General features: G+C 41.4%; 1 protein-coding gene across 1 annotated transcript in view; it reads left to right on the top strand.

The window, feature by feature from the left end:
• Window positions 1-622: 622 nt before the first annotated feature.
• Window positions 623-15,111, top strand: part of SLC40A1 (solute carrier family 40 member 1) — a 109,901-nt gene continuing 95,412 nt past the window's right edge. Inside the window, exons 1-2 of the mRNA XM_073633162.1 lie at window positions 623-941; window positions 1,380-1,447. Coding sequence (XP_073489263.1) covers window positions 902-941; window positions 1,380-1,447 — 108 coding nt within the window. The 5' untranslated portion in view covers window positions 623-901. The remainder of the gene's footprint in view (window positions 942-1,379; window positions 1,448-15,111) is intronic.

Genomic DNA, 15,111 nt, shown 5'->3' on the forward strand with positions numbered 1-15,111 from the left:
GCAGCTGCCAATGCGCTTCCCATTGACTTCAATGGGAATGGGCGCATTAGGAGCGGTGTATTGACTGCTCCTAAAGCGCTGAGAAGCTGTTGCAGGACTTTTTTTGACGCCCTGCCAGCGCAGCGCCTTAGTGTGAAAGCACTTGGCTTTCACATTGGGATTGCAGATGAGGCTCCTTTCAGGCGCTTTTTTTAATGTTAAAGTGCCTGAAAAACGCCCCAGTGTGAAAAGGGTCTTATTCTTCCACAGAGCGCCACTTCCATTGCTGGACCTTCATACTATCCACACCAACTGCTCCCTTCAACTTAAAGCTGACAGACAGGTGAATTGGTGAACCTTGTGCTCCAGGTAACATAGTCCCCTAAGCTGCCTAGAAAAGAACAAGTCCTATTGTGACCCGCCAGTCCCTTCTCCTATGGACTTATCACCTCAGCCGACAACCCACCCAGACTGCACAGCCTGAGGCACCGGTCACATGACTCCTCAGGGTATCGCCGACAATACTCGCAGTCTGCAATGCAGGGTCGGCTCCAGGGGGCGGGGACTATGCAGATCTCCGCTCTGTGATTGGCCCGTGCCGTTGCCGTGTGCAAGCAGCCTGTTGGAGGAGCCGGGAGACGTCCTATAAAGGAGAACTGGGAGAGCTGTAAACAGAAGAGCGAGGATCGCTGTGTGAGGGGTGACGGGCGGAAGGGGGGACAGGGGGTTCTTCACACTGTCCTCATCCCCTTCATACAAGGGCTTCCTATAAGGCTTCCACTTTCCAACTTCAGCTACAGTGATAGCTAAGTTTGGAAAGAAAAAAAAGAGTGATTTCGTTCGATCCCTTTCCTGATTTATTGGCTATTGACACACAGAGAAGAGAACGATCGGATATTGTTAGTGTATTATAATCATCATCATGTCATCAGCAGTGGAGCAGAAGAGCTCAGGATGCTGCGGTAAGTGTCCAGGGGACTTACATTCTTCTTCTGGCATTCTGCATATGTCATTGTATACATTGTATAGGATCATTATATATGGGATCATTGTGTATGATCAGTGTAGAGGATCATTGTATAGAATCGTTCTATAGGATCATTGTATATAGGATCATCGAACGTAGGGTCATTGTATATAGAGTCATCGAACGTAGGGTCATCGTATATAGGTTCATCGAACGTAGGGTCATCGTATATAGGTTCATCCAACGTAGGGTCATCGTATATAGGTTCATCGAACGTAGGGTCATCGTATATAGGATCATCGAACGTAGGGTCATCATATAAAGGATCATTGAACGTGGTAGGGTCATTGTATATAAAATAATCATATAGGACCATTGTATAGGATATGTACATTCTGCTTCCACTTATGTCATTTCACTTCTGGTGTTGTAGGATCCTGTGCCAACTACTTGACATCTGCAAAGTTTCTTATGTACCTGGGACACTCTTTGTCCACATGGGTGAGTATAATATTATCATCTACTTGTACACAGGCTTCTTTTGTCTTCTCTCTCACACACATCGGGGAGAGAGGAAAATACATATATGTCACTCTTTTGTTTACATGGATTGCATACACAAGGGGGCAACTGGAGCAGACAGAATCTGGAGCAGCTGTGCCTCGCAGCCTATCAGCTTCTTTCTTCAGATTGTTCAGTTAAGCTTTGAAAATGAATAATAGAATGTGATTGGTTGCCATGCAAAGCTGATCTAGATTTTTGTCTGCTCCCATTTTGATAAACTTCCCGTACAGAATTACATGTGAGCCAACATCGGTCCTTACTTTTACCTCCCTGTTAGTGCTGGTGGGAAAAAAGGGCAGAAGGAATGTAGAAGAAAACCCCGTGATGATTTACTCTGATTGTTCTCAGCCCATCATTTGTCAGTGCGAACATATCTTAAGCCTCGTACACACGATCAGATTTTCTGAACAAACGGTCGTTCGTTTTTTGTTGCATGCTATTCTCATGTGGAAAGTGAAGAGGTTACTCACCATACGAAAATTCTCATACGACAGAATTCAACTTCAGAAGTGACATCATGTGTTGAATAGTTTTGCGCTTACAATTTTTTTCGGACGAAAACCGTACTGATTAAGTGAAAATCTGACGTTGTGTTCACATCCAACAAAAATGTTATAGTCTGCACATCCAGCTTTTGTCGTATGAAAAATTGGAATCGGCTGTCGAAAGCACTATACTAACGATCCTAAAATCAACAGATCGTTGGTCGGACAAAATTTAAATTTACGATTTTCGTATCGTGTGTATGGGCCTTAATCCTATATTATATATCTAGAAGGGAATTTACTAATTCTACAGCAGAATCTGGAGCAGCTGTGTATAATCTAGGGGTGATATTTGATGCTAGTTTAACATTTGAGCCACATGTACAAAATGTTGTCAGAACATCTTTTTTCTACTTGAGAAACATTCCGTCTTATGCTATCATACACTGTAGCTGAAAAGCTGATCCATACATTTGTGTTCTCCCGACTTGACTACCGCAATGCTCTACTCGCTGGTGTACCTAAATCCACTATTAATCGACTTCAATATGTTCAAAATTCTGCAGCCAGAATCCCGACAAGGTCTGGTACAAGTGATCATATTACCCCCATCCTGGAGTCCTAGCCCTGACTACCCATCAGGCATCGCAAAGACTTCAAGATCCTCTTGTTCACCTACAAGGCTCTTCATGGCACCCTATTATCTCTCTGAATTTTTTCAACTTACTCCCCCCTCTTGTAACCTTCGATCCTCAAATTCTGGTTTACGTTGTGTCCCCCCCCCCACTCACCTACACTCAATGGGGGACAGAGCCTTCTCCTGCTATGCTCCAAAACTCTGGAATTCTCTTCCTAAGAATATCGGAGAGTTGTCTTCTGTAAACTTATTCAAATCAAATCTAAAAAGGTTGTTCTTTAGACAAACTTTCACTTAACTGTCCCTTTTCCCTTATGTTATATTATCCTGTATAATTCTTGTGTTTTCCTTGTAAAGCGCTTTGAGAAGCTAGCTTTAAAGGTGCTATATAAAATAAAGTTTATTATTATCATTATATTATATTATACATTATTATATATTATATATTATATACCAATCAGCTTCTAGCTTCAGTTTGTCCAGTTTAGGTAGTATTAAATCCAAACCAAAAATGTAATATATTACAGCTTACCAATCATTACATGTGGTGGATGCATTAGTTTTCTTTTTTTTAAAGGCTTTTTTCCCTCTGTTTTCACCTGGTGATCTGACCAGTAACACAACTCCTGTATCTGGATGAGGGAGAACCTTTCTAAAGCAGCCTTTCTTGTCAGTGAGAGGTGAGAGTAGTGTTAGATGTACTAGAAGATTTAGATACACTAATAAATTGAAGCCAAACTTCAGCCTACACTTTTTAAGCAGCTACAGCAACAGTTTTTTTCCTTTTGGGATTAAGTTTTTGCAAAAATTAATAAAAGCAGATCTTTGTAAGCACAGCTGTCAGTGGAAAATGGTTTGTTTCAGCCTTTGAACTGCTACATCTGCAGGACAGCATGTTTTGTTGAAAAACAACAGACTTAGTAGCAGAATCACCAGGTAAAAATAAAGGAAAGAAAGCCTAAAAAAGAAAACCAATGCAGCCACCACATTTAGGAATTGGTAAGCTACAATATAATACGCGTTTGCTTTTTAGTTTAATTAATACCGCTTTAAGCTTTGGAAATAAAAGCTAAAAGCTGATTTGTTGCCATGCTCAGCTGCCCCCATGATGATGTAATTTACTCTGTTCTCTTGCCCGTCATTTGGCAGTGGGGAAGTTTATCTCTGATCCTATATTATGGTATTTACGTAGAAGGAAATTTACTAAAACTGGAGTAGGCAGAATTTGGAGCAGCTGTGCATAGTAATCGGTCAGCTTCTATCTTCAGCTTATTCAGTTAAGATAATTAAAGATAAATGCTGACTGTCTGCCATGCATAGCTGCTCCCAATTCAGTCTGGTCCTGGTCTAGTCTTATTAAATTCCCCTTAATAACTGCTCCTATATTGTATATGTAAAAGGGAATTTACTAAGACTTGAGCAGACAGAATCTAGAGCAGCTGGGCATGGCAACCAATCAGCTTCTAGCTTTTATTTTCAAAGCTTAACGGAACAAACTGAAGCTAGAAGCTTATTGGTTGCCATGCACAGTTGCTCCAGATTCTGTCTGCTCCAATTACAGTAAAATTCCCCCTTAATGTGTTTTTCTAATTTCTTCTTAAAAGTTGCCTCCACTTAAAATATTTAGGACCTGCCAGCTCCTTTTGTATACCCTTTCCAAACTTTATTGGTGGAATTTCCCCGCAGCAGTTTGTGTCTAGCCTATGTACAAATCTATGACAAAGGTGTCACTCATTTTCAGCTTGGCTGTTCAAATATTTGTTCATTCTGCGTTGTATATAATGCAATGGAGAGCATGAGAGCAGGACGCCATCGCTGGACATTGTAAGAATCATGGCACTGGGCACTCACGTACCCACAACACTTTTTTAATATACATATTATTTTAACATTATGAACATTTTATTTTTTGAAATATAGAGAATGAGAACAATACAACTGTTAGGAGTAACAAGACTTCCAGGTACATCACAGGATCTTAAAGTGTATTTCCACTTTCGAAGTCAAATTTAAAACTAGCTATATGTTTGTTATGTGTTCCCATTCACATGGCATACCTAAAGACAATAAAAAAAAATATTTCCTACCTTTTGGATGTTTGGAGCAGACCTCTGGGCAGGCTAAGAGCTACTCTGATAAATTTCACAGTGATCCTGTCCCCACTGACCAAGAAGGGGACAGGATCACTAGTTTTTTAACCCTCTGTTAGAACCAGCATTGTGCAAATCTAGTTTACTACTAATAATGAGACCTGTCAGCACAGTACATTTAGGGTTGATGATAAACATCCCCAGCCCGCTCATAAACATTACAGAGAATAAAAGAGGAAAAAACATTTACAAAGGTAAGCAGCAATTGTTAAATATTTTTTTAAAGGTATATTATGTGAATGGGAACATGTAACAAATATAAAGGAGGTATTATTCCTATTTGGCTGCAAGTGGAAGTTACATTGGTTCAAGCTAAACCAATGCAAGTATGTATTTGTCATATCTGTGGAAACCCTGTTCAAGCTGGAAATCACTGTAGTTGGCATCGCTGCTACAGTGATTGCCACTGGCTTCCGGATCTTGTGCTGAGTGGCTGCCTTGCTGCTTACTGAAAACAGGAGGTAGATCGCTTGGCATGGGCACTATTCAGAGAACACTTTGCATTTTCTCACTGAATGCAAAGTGTTCTCTGATTGGATGAGGTGGTGATGGTGACTTCACTGAGAAAATGCAAAGTGTTCTCTGATTGGCGCTTGTGCCGAGCAAGTGACCCCCTGTGTTTAGCAAGCAGCAGGGCAGCCATTCGCCATGGGACCCAGAAGCCAGTGGCAGTCCCAGTAATAGTGGTGCCTACTACATTGATTTCCAGCTTCCAGGAGGATCTCACAGGTATGGTATATACATATATACATACATACATACATTATACATACGTCCAAGTGGGAGCAATGTAAAAGTTGCCATACCTAAACTTTAAATAAAACCTATTAACAAGTAAGGTCATGCACACAGGACCTTTTAAAAACGCCAGCGTTACAGCAGCGCTAAAAACACCAGTTTTTTCCGCGATTAGCCATGTTTTTACATTAGCTTTTTTGCACGTTCTTTCATTAAAAACACTCCCTATAATGTAAAAACGCCTAAAAACTTCAAATGCGGCTAAACGCGGCTTGACACGTTTAGCCGAGTTTTTGGGCGTTTTTCGGTTTTACTGCACAGGCTGTCGTTTTTTGTTTTTTTTTACTGCCCCTAAACGCCTGTGCCTCCAAACACCTCTGACAGTTTATGTGTGCATGGACACATAGGATAACATGGAGGGGCTTTTAGAAGCAGTTAAAAAAAACATCAAATCATAAGATACAGTATATATAATTATGTGACTGAAAGAAATAAGCCCAAAGTGTATATATATTACTAATAAATGCTACACTTATAACATTGACTATTCTAAGTGTTTAAAGTTTGTATCATAGCTACATTTTAAGGCAGCTGAATGAAGCTTGTTGACTTGTAGAGCGAGTAGCTGGTGTGCTTAGAGGGCATTAGTTGTGTAAAGGAAATGATTGCCGCTAGGGCTACAATTTCTCAATTTCATTTCTTAGTTCTTACATTGTTCCTTATTTGAAAACATGAGAGCTGCAGTCTGAGACATCAGTTTACCATTATGTGAATGGGGTGCACACCCCCATTGAACTAGGAAGGGGGTCACGTTGGGTGAATATTTGGCTTGAATTGAGGCTGGCAGGGTGGGAAGACACATGGACTGGTGTGAAAGGAACCAGGGGTGGAGGAACAGGAGGACAGTGGAGAGTCCAATCAAGATGGGCAGCTGAGAGCTGATTGGAGGAAGCAGGGAGGCTTACAGTTCCTCATTGTCTACTGAATTAGACTGGCAGGGTCAGAGAAATGTCAGCACTCTTTATTGGATAAACCCAGTGGTGTTCCTAGATTATTTGATAAAACATAGCAGTAACATATTAGTCTATAAAGAAACTCATGTGTTATAATCGGGATTGGCTGGCCTATGCCTTATGCTGCGTACACACGGCCGGACTTCCCAACAGAAAAAGTCTGATGGGAGCCTTCAGTCAGACATTTCGACCATGTGTATGCCCCATTGGACTTTTTCTGTCGGCATTTCCGATGGACTCAGATATAGAACATGTTCTAAATCTTTCCGTCGGAAATGCCGACGGAGTTTAGCAGGTTGGCAAGTCCGGCCGTGTGTACACGGCATTTGTGATGTAGTGGTCTGTCTGTTACTATAGTACCTTTGTGCATTAATAGTTAAGGTATTCTGATGAGTTCCATAATAAACTCGATTTTTGTGCTATTTCACCTTGGGAGGATAAGAGTGGAATTTTTATATCGATGTGTATGTCAGTTATATGTATTTTCCCATGCTTAGTCATCAACCATGTGTATGTCAGGTATGAATGTTTCCACTTGCTTAGCTTCTTTAACTCTACAATACAGAAAAAATACCTATTGATCTTATCAGAAATCCTGTGAGCTTGTAACATCCTGTCCAGTCTGTGAACTTTAGAATAATTCCCTCCTATGTTATCGATATAGGATATGAGGGGAGGGGTTCTGTAGTCCAAATCAGAAGGGGGTAGCCACAAGTAACAACACTACACCCCCATAGATATAGTACAGCAAGCGAGTGTTGTCACCTGTAGGACATGAATTGTGTTACTGGCGGGATGACCGGATAAAAATAAAGAAAAACTGGAAAAAAACAAAAATAATGCAGTCATGCATCTAAGAACTAGTAAGCTGCAATATATTATACAGTATCTCACAAAGTGAGTACACCCCTCACATTTTTTGTAAATATTTTATTCTATCTTTTCATGTGATAACACTGAAGAAATTACACTTTGCTACAATGTAAAGTAGTGAGTGTACAGCTTGTATGACAGTGTAAATTTGCTGTCCCCTCAAAATAACTCAACACACAGCCATTAATGTCTAAACCGCAACATAAGTAAGTATACCCCTAATTGGAAATGTCCAAATTGGGCCCAATTAGCCATTTTCCTTCCCCGGTGTCATGTGACTCGTTAGTGTTGCAAAGTCTCAGGTGTGAATGGGGAGCAGGTGTGTTAAATTTGGTGTTATCGCTCTCACTTTCTCATACTGGTCAGTGGAAGTTCAACATGGCACCTCATGACAAAGAACTATCTAAGGATCTGAACAAAAAGAATTGTTGCTCTACATAAAGATGGCCTAGGCTATAAGAAGATTGCCAAGACCCTGAAACTGAGCTGCAGCACGGTGGCCAAGACCATACAGCGGTTTAACTCAGGCCACTCAGAACAGGCCTCACCATGGTCGACCAAAGAAGTTGAGTGCAGGTGCTCACCGTCATATCCAGAGGTTGTCTTTGGGAAAATAGACGTATGAGTGCTGCCGGCATTGCTGCAGAGGTTGAAGGGGTGGGGGGTCAGCCTGTCAGTGCTCAGACCATACACTACACACTGCATCAAATTGATCTGCATGGCTGTCGTCCCAGAAGGAAACCTCTTCTAAAGATGATGCACAAGAAAGCCTGCAAACAGTTTGCTGAAGACAAGCAGACTAAGAACATGGATTACTGGAACCATGTCCTGTGGTCTGATGAGACAAAGATAAACTTATTTGGTTCAGATGGTGTCAATCGTGTGTGGCGGCAACCAGGTGTGGAGTAGAAAGACAAGTGTGTCTTGCCTACAGTCAAGCATGGTGGTGGGAGTGTCATGGTCTGGGGCTGCATGAGTGCTGCCGGCACTGGGGAGCTACAGTTCATTGAGGGAACCATGAATGCCAACATGTACTGTGACATACTGAAGCAGAGCATGATCCCCTCCCTTTGGAGACTGGGCCGCAGGGCAGTATTCCACCTGATAACGACCCCAAACACACCTCCAAGACGACCACTGCCTTGCTAAAAAAGCTGAGGGTAAAGGTGATGGACTGGCCAAGCATGTCTCCAGACCTAAACCCTATTGAGCATCTGAGGGGCATCCTCAAACAGAAGGTGGAGGAGCGCAAGATCTCTAACATCCACCAGCTCCGTGATGTTGTCATGGAGGAGTGGAAGAGGACTCCAGTGGCAACCTGTGAAGCTCTGGTGAACTCCATGCCCAGAAGGGTTAAGACAGTGCTGGAAAATAATGGTGGCCACAGAAAATATTGACACTTTGGGCCCAATTTGGACATTTCCACTTAGGGGTGTACTCACTTTTGTTGCCAGTGGTTTAGACATTAATGGCTGTGTGTTGAGTTATTTTGAGGGGACAGCAAATTTACACTGTTATACAAGCTGTACACTCACTACTTTACATTGTAGCAAAGTGTCATTTCTTCAGTGTTGTCACATGAATAAAATATTTACAAAAATGTGAGGGGCGTACTCACTTTTGTGAGATTCTGTATATTTGTTTTTGGAGTTAGATATATATTAACCGCTTGCCAACTGTATTCTGTATATATACTGTGGCAAGGCAGCTTTCCTGTGCAAAATCACGTACCTGTATGTGATCTTGCACTTTCTGGTCTGGGGCACACCACCAGCAACCTGCTCCCGCTGTGATTGGACACAGCAGGAGCCAATGTCCACCGGGACCCGCCGATCATTCCTAAAAGAGACAGAACGGTGGTCTGCCTATATAAACAAGGCAGATCACCGTTCTGTGAGAATGGGAGGTAGTAAGCCTGTGTTTCTGCTAAGCATCTTTGCCTTCCCACAGTACAAGCAGCCCCCACACAGTTAGCAAGCACTCCCTAGGAACACATTTAATTTGATCGCCCCTGATGTTAACCCCTTCCCTGCCAGTCTCATTAGTACAGTGACAGTGCATTTGCACTAATCACTGCATTGGTGTCACTGATCCCCAAAAAGTGTCACTTAGTGACCGATTTGTCCGCCGCAATGTCGCAGTCCCACTATAAGTCGGGATAACTTTTGCGCAAACCAATCAATATACGCTTATTGGAATATTTTTTTACCAAAAACATATAGCAGAATACATATTGGCCTAGATTCATGAAGAAATTATATTTTTAAAATTTTTTTTATTGGGTATGTTTTATAGCAGAAAGTAAAAAATATTGTTTTTTTTTTTCCAAAATTGTCACTCTTTTTTTGTTTATAGCGCAAAAAATAAAAACCGCAGAGGTGATCAAATACCACCAAAAGAAAGCTCTATTTGTGGCGAAAGAAGGACATCAATTTTATTGGGGTATAGCGTCGCATGACCGCACAATTGTCAGTTAAATTAACGCAGTGCTATATTGCAAAACATGGCCTGGTCATGAAGGGGGGTAAACCTTCCAGAGGGCAAACGGTTAAAAGAGTTCTATGGTCACAACATACATTTTCATTTGATAAAATCAGAATTGTAATAGCAATACAAACAGTAGGTATTTTTAAGTCCCCTTTCATGTTTTGAGGTCTGCCTGTCTGCTGATCATATGTGTCAACAACTTCCTGGATTCCATTCATACTTTTGCAGCTTCTCCTTTGCTGTTTACTTTGCATTTCTTAGACCCCTTTCACACTGAGGCAGTTTTCAGGCGTTTTAGCGCTAGAAATAGCGCCTGAAAACTGCCTCCCATTCATTACAATGGGTGCTTTCACACCCAGGCGGTGCGCTTGCGGGACGTTCTGAAAAGTCCTGCAAGCGGCATCTTTGGGACATTTTTTGCGAGCGCTGTATAGAGTGCTCCCAAAATGCCCTCGCCCATTGCAATGAATTGGCAGGCCTTCCAAATCGCCTGAAAAGCACTTTGGAAGCGCTGCACCACCGGAGTTCTTAACCCCTTTTTTTCAATAAGCCCTAAAATAGGGAGGGAAGCACAGCCAAAGCCATGCAGGAGGTTTCCAGCATCCTGTGTACCCTTACCATGGTAAACCATTATATTGTAGTTTTAAAATGTGTACCACTTGAGGATACTGAAGGTGGTTATACGATTCTGCTACATGCACCTTCTCCCTGGGGAGGGAGCATGTTGTTTGCCGGCTTCTCCAAGATACTCATGTATCACCACTGTTTGAAAGGAAAGAGTGTGAGTTGCCAATAGAACACGGATTACAGCTGTTACTTGTTTCTAATGCTCATGAGGAATGCAAAAGACAGGCTCTGCTTATATAATATTATATTATTTATATGATTTCAGTTATAGGTAAAGTGATAAGCCTAGAACTCACTGTCTTCTTTTATCTATTTTGGGCTCCATCACAGAATGTTATGGCTAGAGCTTGTGGCTGTGCTTAATCTTCCTGCTGCAGAAGAGAGAGTCTCCCTCTATTGTGGTGTCCATATTTTAACGATTTAAGACTGGTATACTCGGACTGAAAATTAGTTAGTTCAGTAGGAACTGGTTGAATATTACTCTATGTGTACCACTGTCTGTTCAACAGAAGACCAGACCAGCTTCTATCGAAACAGTCCTGCTGGAAAACCAGCATTTGATCAGCGTATGCAGCCAATGGCCACAGTGCTGATCAGTGTAATCTGTCGAGGGGGGGGGGGGGGGAGTCCTCGCTGTCAGAATACAATAGCTTGGCGGGGGAGATCCCTACATCCACATTGCTTGCGTGGATGTGGGGATCTGTTAGTTTATTTGTTCAGCCCGTTAGTTGAACAAAAAACAATAACAACCTACAGTGTCTACCCTGCTTTAGTCTGGAAATGAGTATGAGACCCTATCACAGCCAATCTCAACCAGGGTTCAATGAATCCATAGGGTTCCTGCAGACATTATTAGGGGTTCCCTGAACTGTGACTAATTTGCCTTTCATGTGATGGTGACTGCATAGTTCCAGAGCCAATGCCACCTTCATGATATCAATGATATTTTTAGCTGTCTTGTAAATGCGGCATTCTGACCATCACTGATGCTTCCCACTGGCCACCAATGTAAAGGGCACCCCCCCAATGATTGGTTTGAGCAGGGTTCCCAGAGACCTTAAAATTATTTTAATAGTTTCTTAAGAGTTAAAAAATTAACTAGGCTGTAGTGTAGGTGCATATATTAGGAGTGTCAGATTGAAAAAGGGAACCAGAGGAGGGTTGAAGCTACCAGAACCTCCTATTGAAAGCTGAAATTTGAGTTTTGCAGGGTCTATCTCTTTGATCTTACACTGACAGCACTCACCCTGCGTCTGCATGCTTTAGAAAAAATATTCCAGATAATTATTCTTCAAACAGTCTTTGAGTGTCTGTAAAAGTTTCAGGTGCTTGCTTTTTCTTCCAGGTAGTTTTAGTTCTCCATGCTGGTAATGTTGAAATCAATAAATATAAGCCAAAGAACTATCTTTCCATAGGACCCAATGGTATTGTATAACATAAAAAAGAGCACAGCAAAAAAAAAAAAATGTAGTGTAGTGTCGACCCATTATGCCTTACATTAACTGGACAATCATTAATCAGAAAGCTCCCCCCACTCAGACCTTCTTATCAGACAGCCATACTGTTATTATTATTATTAGACAGGATTTATATAGTTCCAAGAGTATGCACAGTACTTTACAGCATGAGGGCAGACAGTGCAGTTACAATACAATTCAATACAGATGGAATCAGAGGGCTGGTTGTGATGAGAAGTTGACCATAAGTCACATGATGCAGAAGAAGCTGTATCCCGCTTTTTTTTTGCAGCTAGCACTAGTTGACAAGCAAGGCAGCCCTTACTTGTCGACCCTTACAGCCCTTTTATTAGTTGAGCTGCTGGTTGAATGATAAAAAAATTACCCAATTCTGCCATCCACCTGTTCAAGGTAGAAGTGGGAATCCTTCCTACTGAGTTATTGTATTCTGACAGCGGAAGACTTCCGGCTGTCATAATGCACTCAGTGCTGCAGGCTGATCGATCGGGAAAAAACAGACAGGGTGGTTGTACAGAAGTTGACAGCTAGATCGACTTCTGTACAACCAGCCTGCCCATATGTGGAATGAAATTCGACTGATCCCTGCTGAACTGGCTGAATTTTGATTCCTGTATGGCCTGCTTTAGTTTAAGTCAGGAAGCCTATGGGCAAGAAATTTTTCAGTTGCCGGGGTACTTTTTTATTTTAGTTAAGATTTTATTTAGGAAAAAAAAAAATTTATTTTACATAAGAACGCAGAAACAAGCCGCCACTCAGGGCAGAAAAAATACAAAAGAAGGAACGACCATACCAATAAGGAGGAGAGCAGAATTATAAAATATCAAGTACCCTAGACCTAAGCAGGTGCATTTTTGGAATGAAACATAGCAAGATGGGAAAAGTATGTCTAGAACACTTATAATATGGTACATAGAGACCTAGGAAAGAGTAGGGTTATTCAATCCATTGGGACCATATAGCATTAAACCTTTGTATAGAATTCCTGAGAAAATACATGTGTTTATTTATAGAAGATGCATCTATTAAGTTCCTTTATCCTATTCAGAGAGGGTAGGTGGGCAAGCCAAGGTCCATTGAAATGCAATCAGCCTACGGGCAACAAATAAAGCTCAAGAAACAGTCATTCTTACATTAGGATCCATGGGGGACGAATTGACAGAGCATAGCAGGCACGTTGAGGGGTTCAACCGGTAGGGTAATCCCCAATAAGCCGTTTAACATACCAATGACCTAACAAACCAGAGGAACCCCTAAAATTACTTTTAGGTCACAGGGAACCCATGTGAAAACTATTGGGGCAGTGGGAAAAGGGCCCACCTTTCAGTGGTGGTCAAAATGCCACCCTTATTTAAAGATCACTGGTCATGTTGCTGGCTCTACCAAGTAGCTTTGGCCCCAAGACATTGGAGGCACTGTTAGATGGGAACCACAGCTTAAAGTGGAGTTCCACCCACTTTCACAACTCTTCAGCATCCCTCACTAAACTGGGCACTGTAAACAAATTGGATATTTTTTTATTTTTTTTTCTCAGCACCTACTGTATATCTGCTGTATTCATTTTTCAATTCCTCCTCCCTGGCCGCGGCCCATCGCATCATTTCCTGTTTGCAATGCATTCTGGGAAGGGGTGGCAACTTCCTCTGAAACTGCCATTGCTATGGAAACCTGACCTGAAACCTATTACACTGCTTGTGCTGCACTGAGCATGTGCGAGATCTGCAAGGATGAGATCCAGGAAGAAATACAGTCTGGCTTCAGATGCCCACACTTAAGATGGCCACGGCCTGCTGTAAGTTTATAAAATAATAAACTACTGCTATAAACTAACAAAACAGAACTTAGTTTACAGACTAACTTTACTAGAATACATTAAGCTTGTGTATTATAGGGGTATTTTTATTTAAAAAGTATCATTTCGGCCGGAACACCACTTTAAGGAATCCCAAGCAACCTCTGGAGGAACCATGGTTGAGCCTTGGTAGCTGGCCTAATTATTCAGAGTGGTGAAAGCAAGTTATTAAGCAGCTAACAGAATCTAATATAAAATGTGTTAAACTGAACCATCTGTAAGGGGGTCACATAATCACAAAAAACAGAGTTTGTGACATTCATGAAGTAATACTTGGCATGTCATCTTAAAGTGTTTAGAGCCAAATTGCGCAATAATGTTAAGTGAAAGATTTTGCTTTGTGCTGAGTCACACGAAACTGAATATAAACAGTGGAGATGGTATGCAGTGATATTGCCGGTCAAGTTCTCTTAAGTGGCTTTCCTTGGCTGGCACCCAGCTCCTATTGCCTGGTACACACAATGAGATTATCGGACAAATGGTCGTCGTTTTTTTTTTTTTTTTTTTTGCATGCTAATCTCATATTGAAAATGAAGAGTTTACTGAAGTTATGAAAATTCTTGTACGACAGAATAAAAATTCGGAAGTGATGTAATGTGTTGTAGTGTATTTGTATCGTATGTTTGAACGAAAACTGTACTGACTAAACAAAAAACATACGATTTGGTATCGTACAAGAAACATTTTTGTGTTTTTGATCATGTGTATTGTCCATTTGTGTGCTAAAGTAGCCCATATATTAGTATTTTTTTTTTTTTTTGTTCAACTAGCGGATTAAACAGAAAAAAAAAAACAAAAACTTGATTCCCCCATCCATACACTCGGTAGATGGGGATGGGAGATCCTCCTGCTGAGCTATTGTATTCTGACAGTGAGGAGACTTCCCCACTGTCAGAATACACTGATCAGCCCTGCCCGCTATAGCCCTGACGAGGGCTGGTGATGTCACATTTTCCTGTTCTTAGAAGCCCATGCTCAGATTATAAACACTGTATTTACTTATTCTGTACAAGCAGTAAGTGCTCAATGACACTATTGTGATTGTGTGATGTGGTGGAATTCATTATAAATGGTACCCCAATGTACCAAGTCAGCAGACAAACAAACGTATGTTGTGGTTTACTCATACAATGCTACATTTACCTTTTTGTGTGTTAGGCAGCCCAAATTAATGTGAATTGCCTTAATGCAACGTATGCTGTCCGGCATAATGTGCATTCACTAGTGCAGCAAAATAATGTGAATGGGCTCTGACTTTATATTC

The sequence above is a fragment of the Aquarana catesbeiana genome, linkage group LG06 (assembly GCF_042186555.1).
Source record: "Aquarana catesbeiana isolate 2022-GZ linkage group LG06, ASM4218655v1, whole genome shotgun sequence".
NCBI classification, from domain to species: domain Eukaryota; kingdom Metazoa; phylum Chordata; class Amphibia; order Anura; family Ranidae; genus Aquarana; species Aquarana catesbeiana.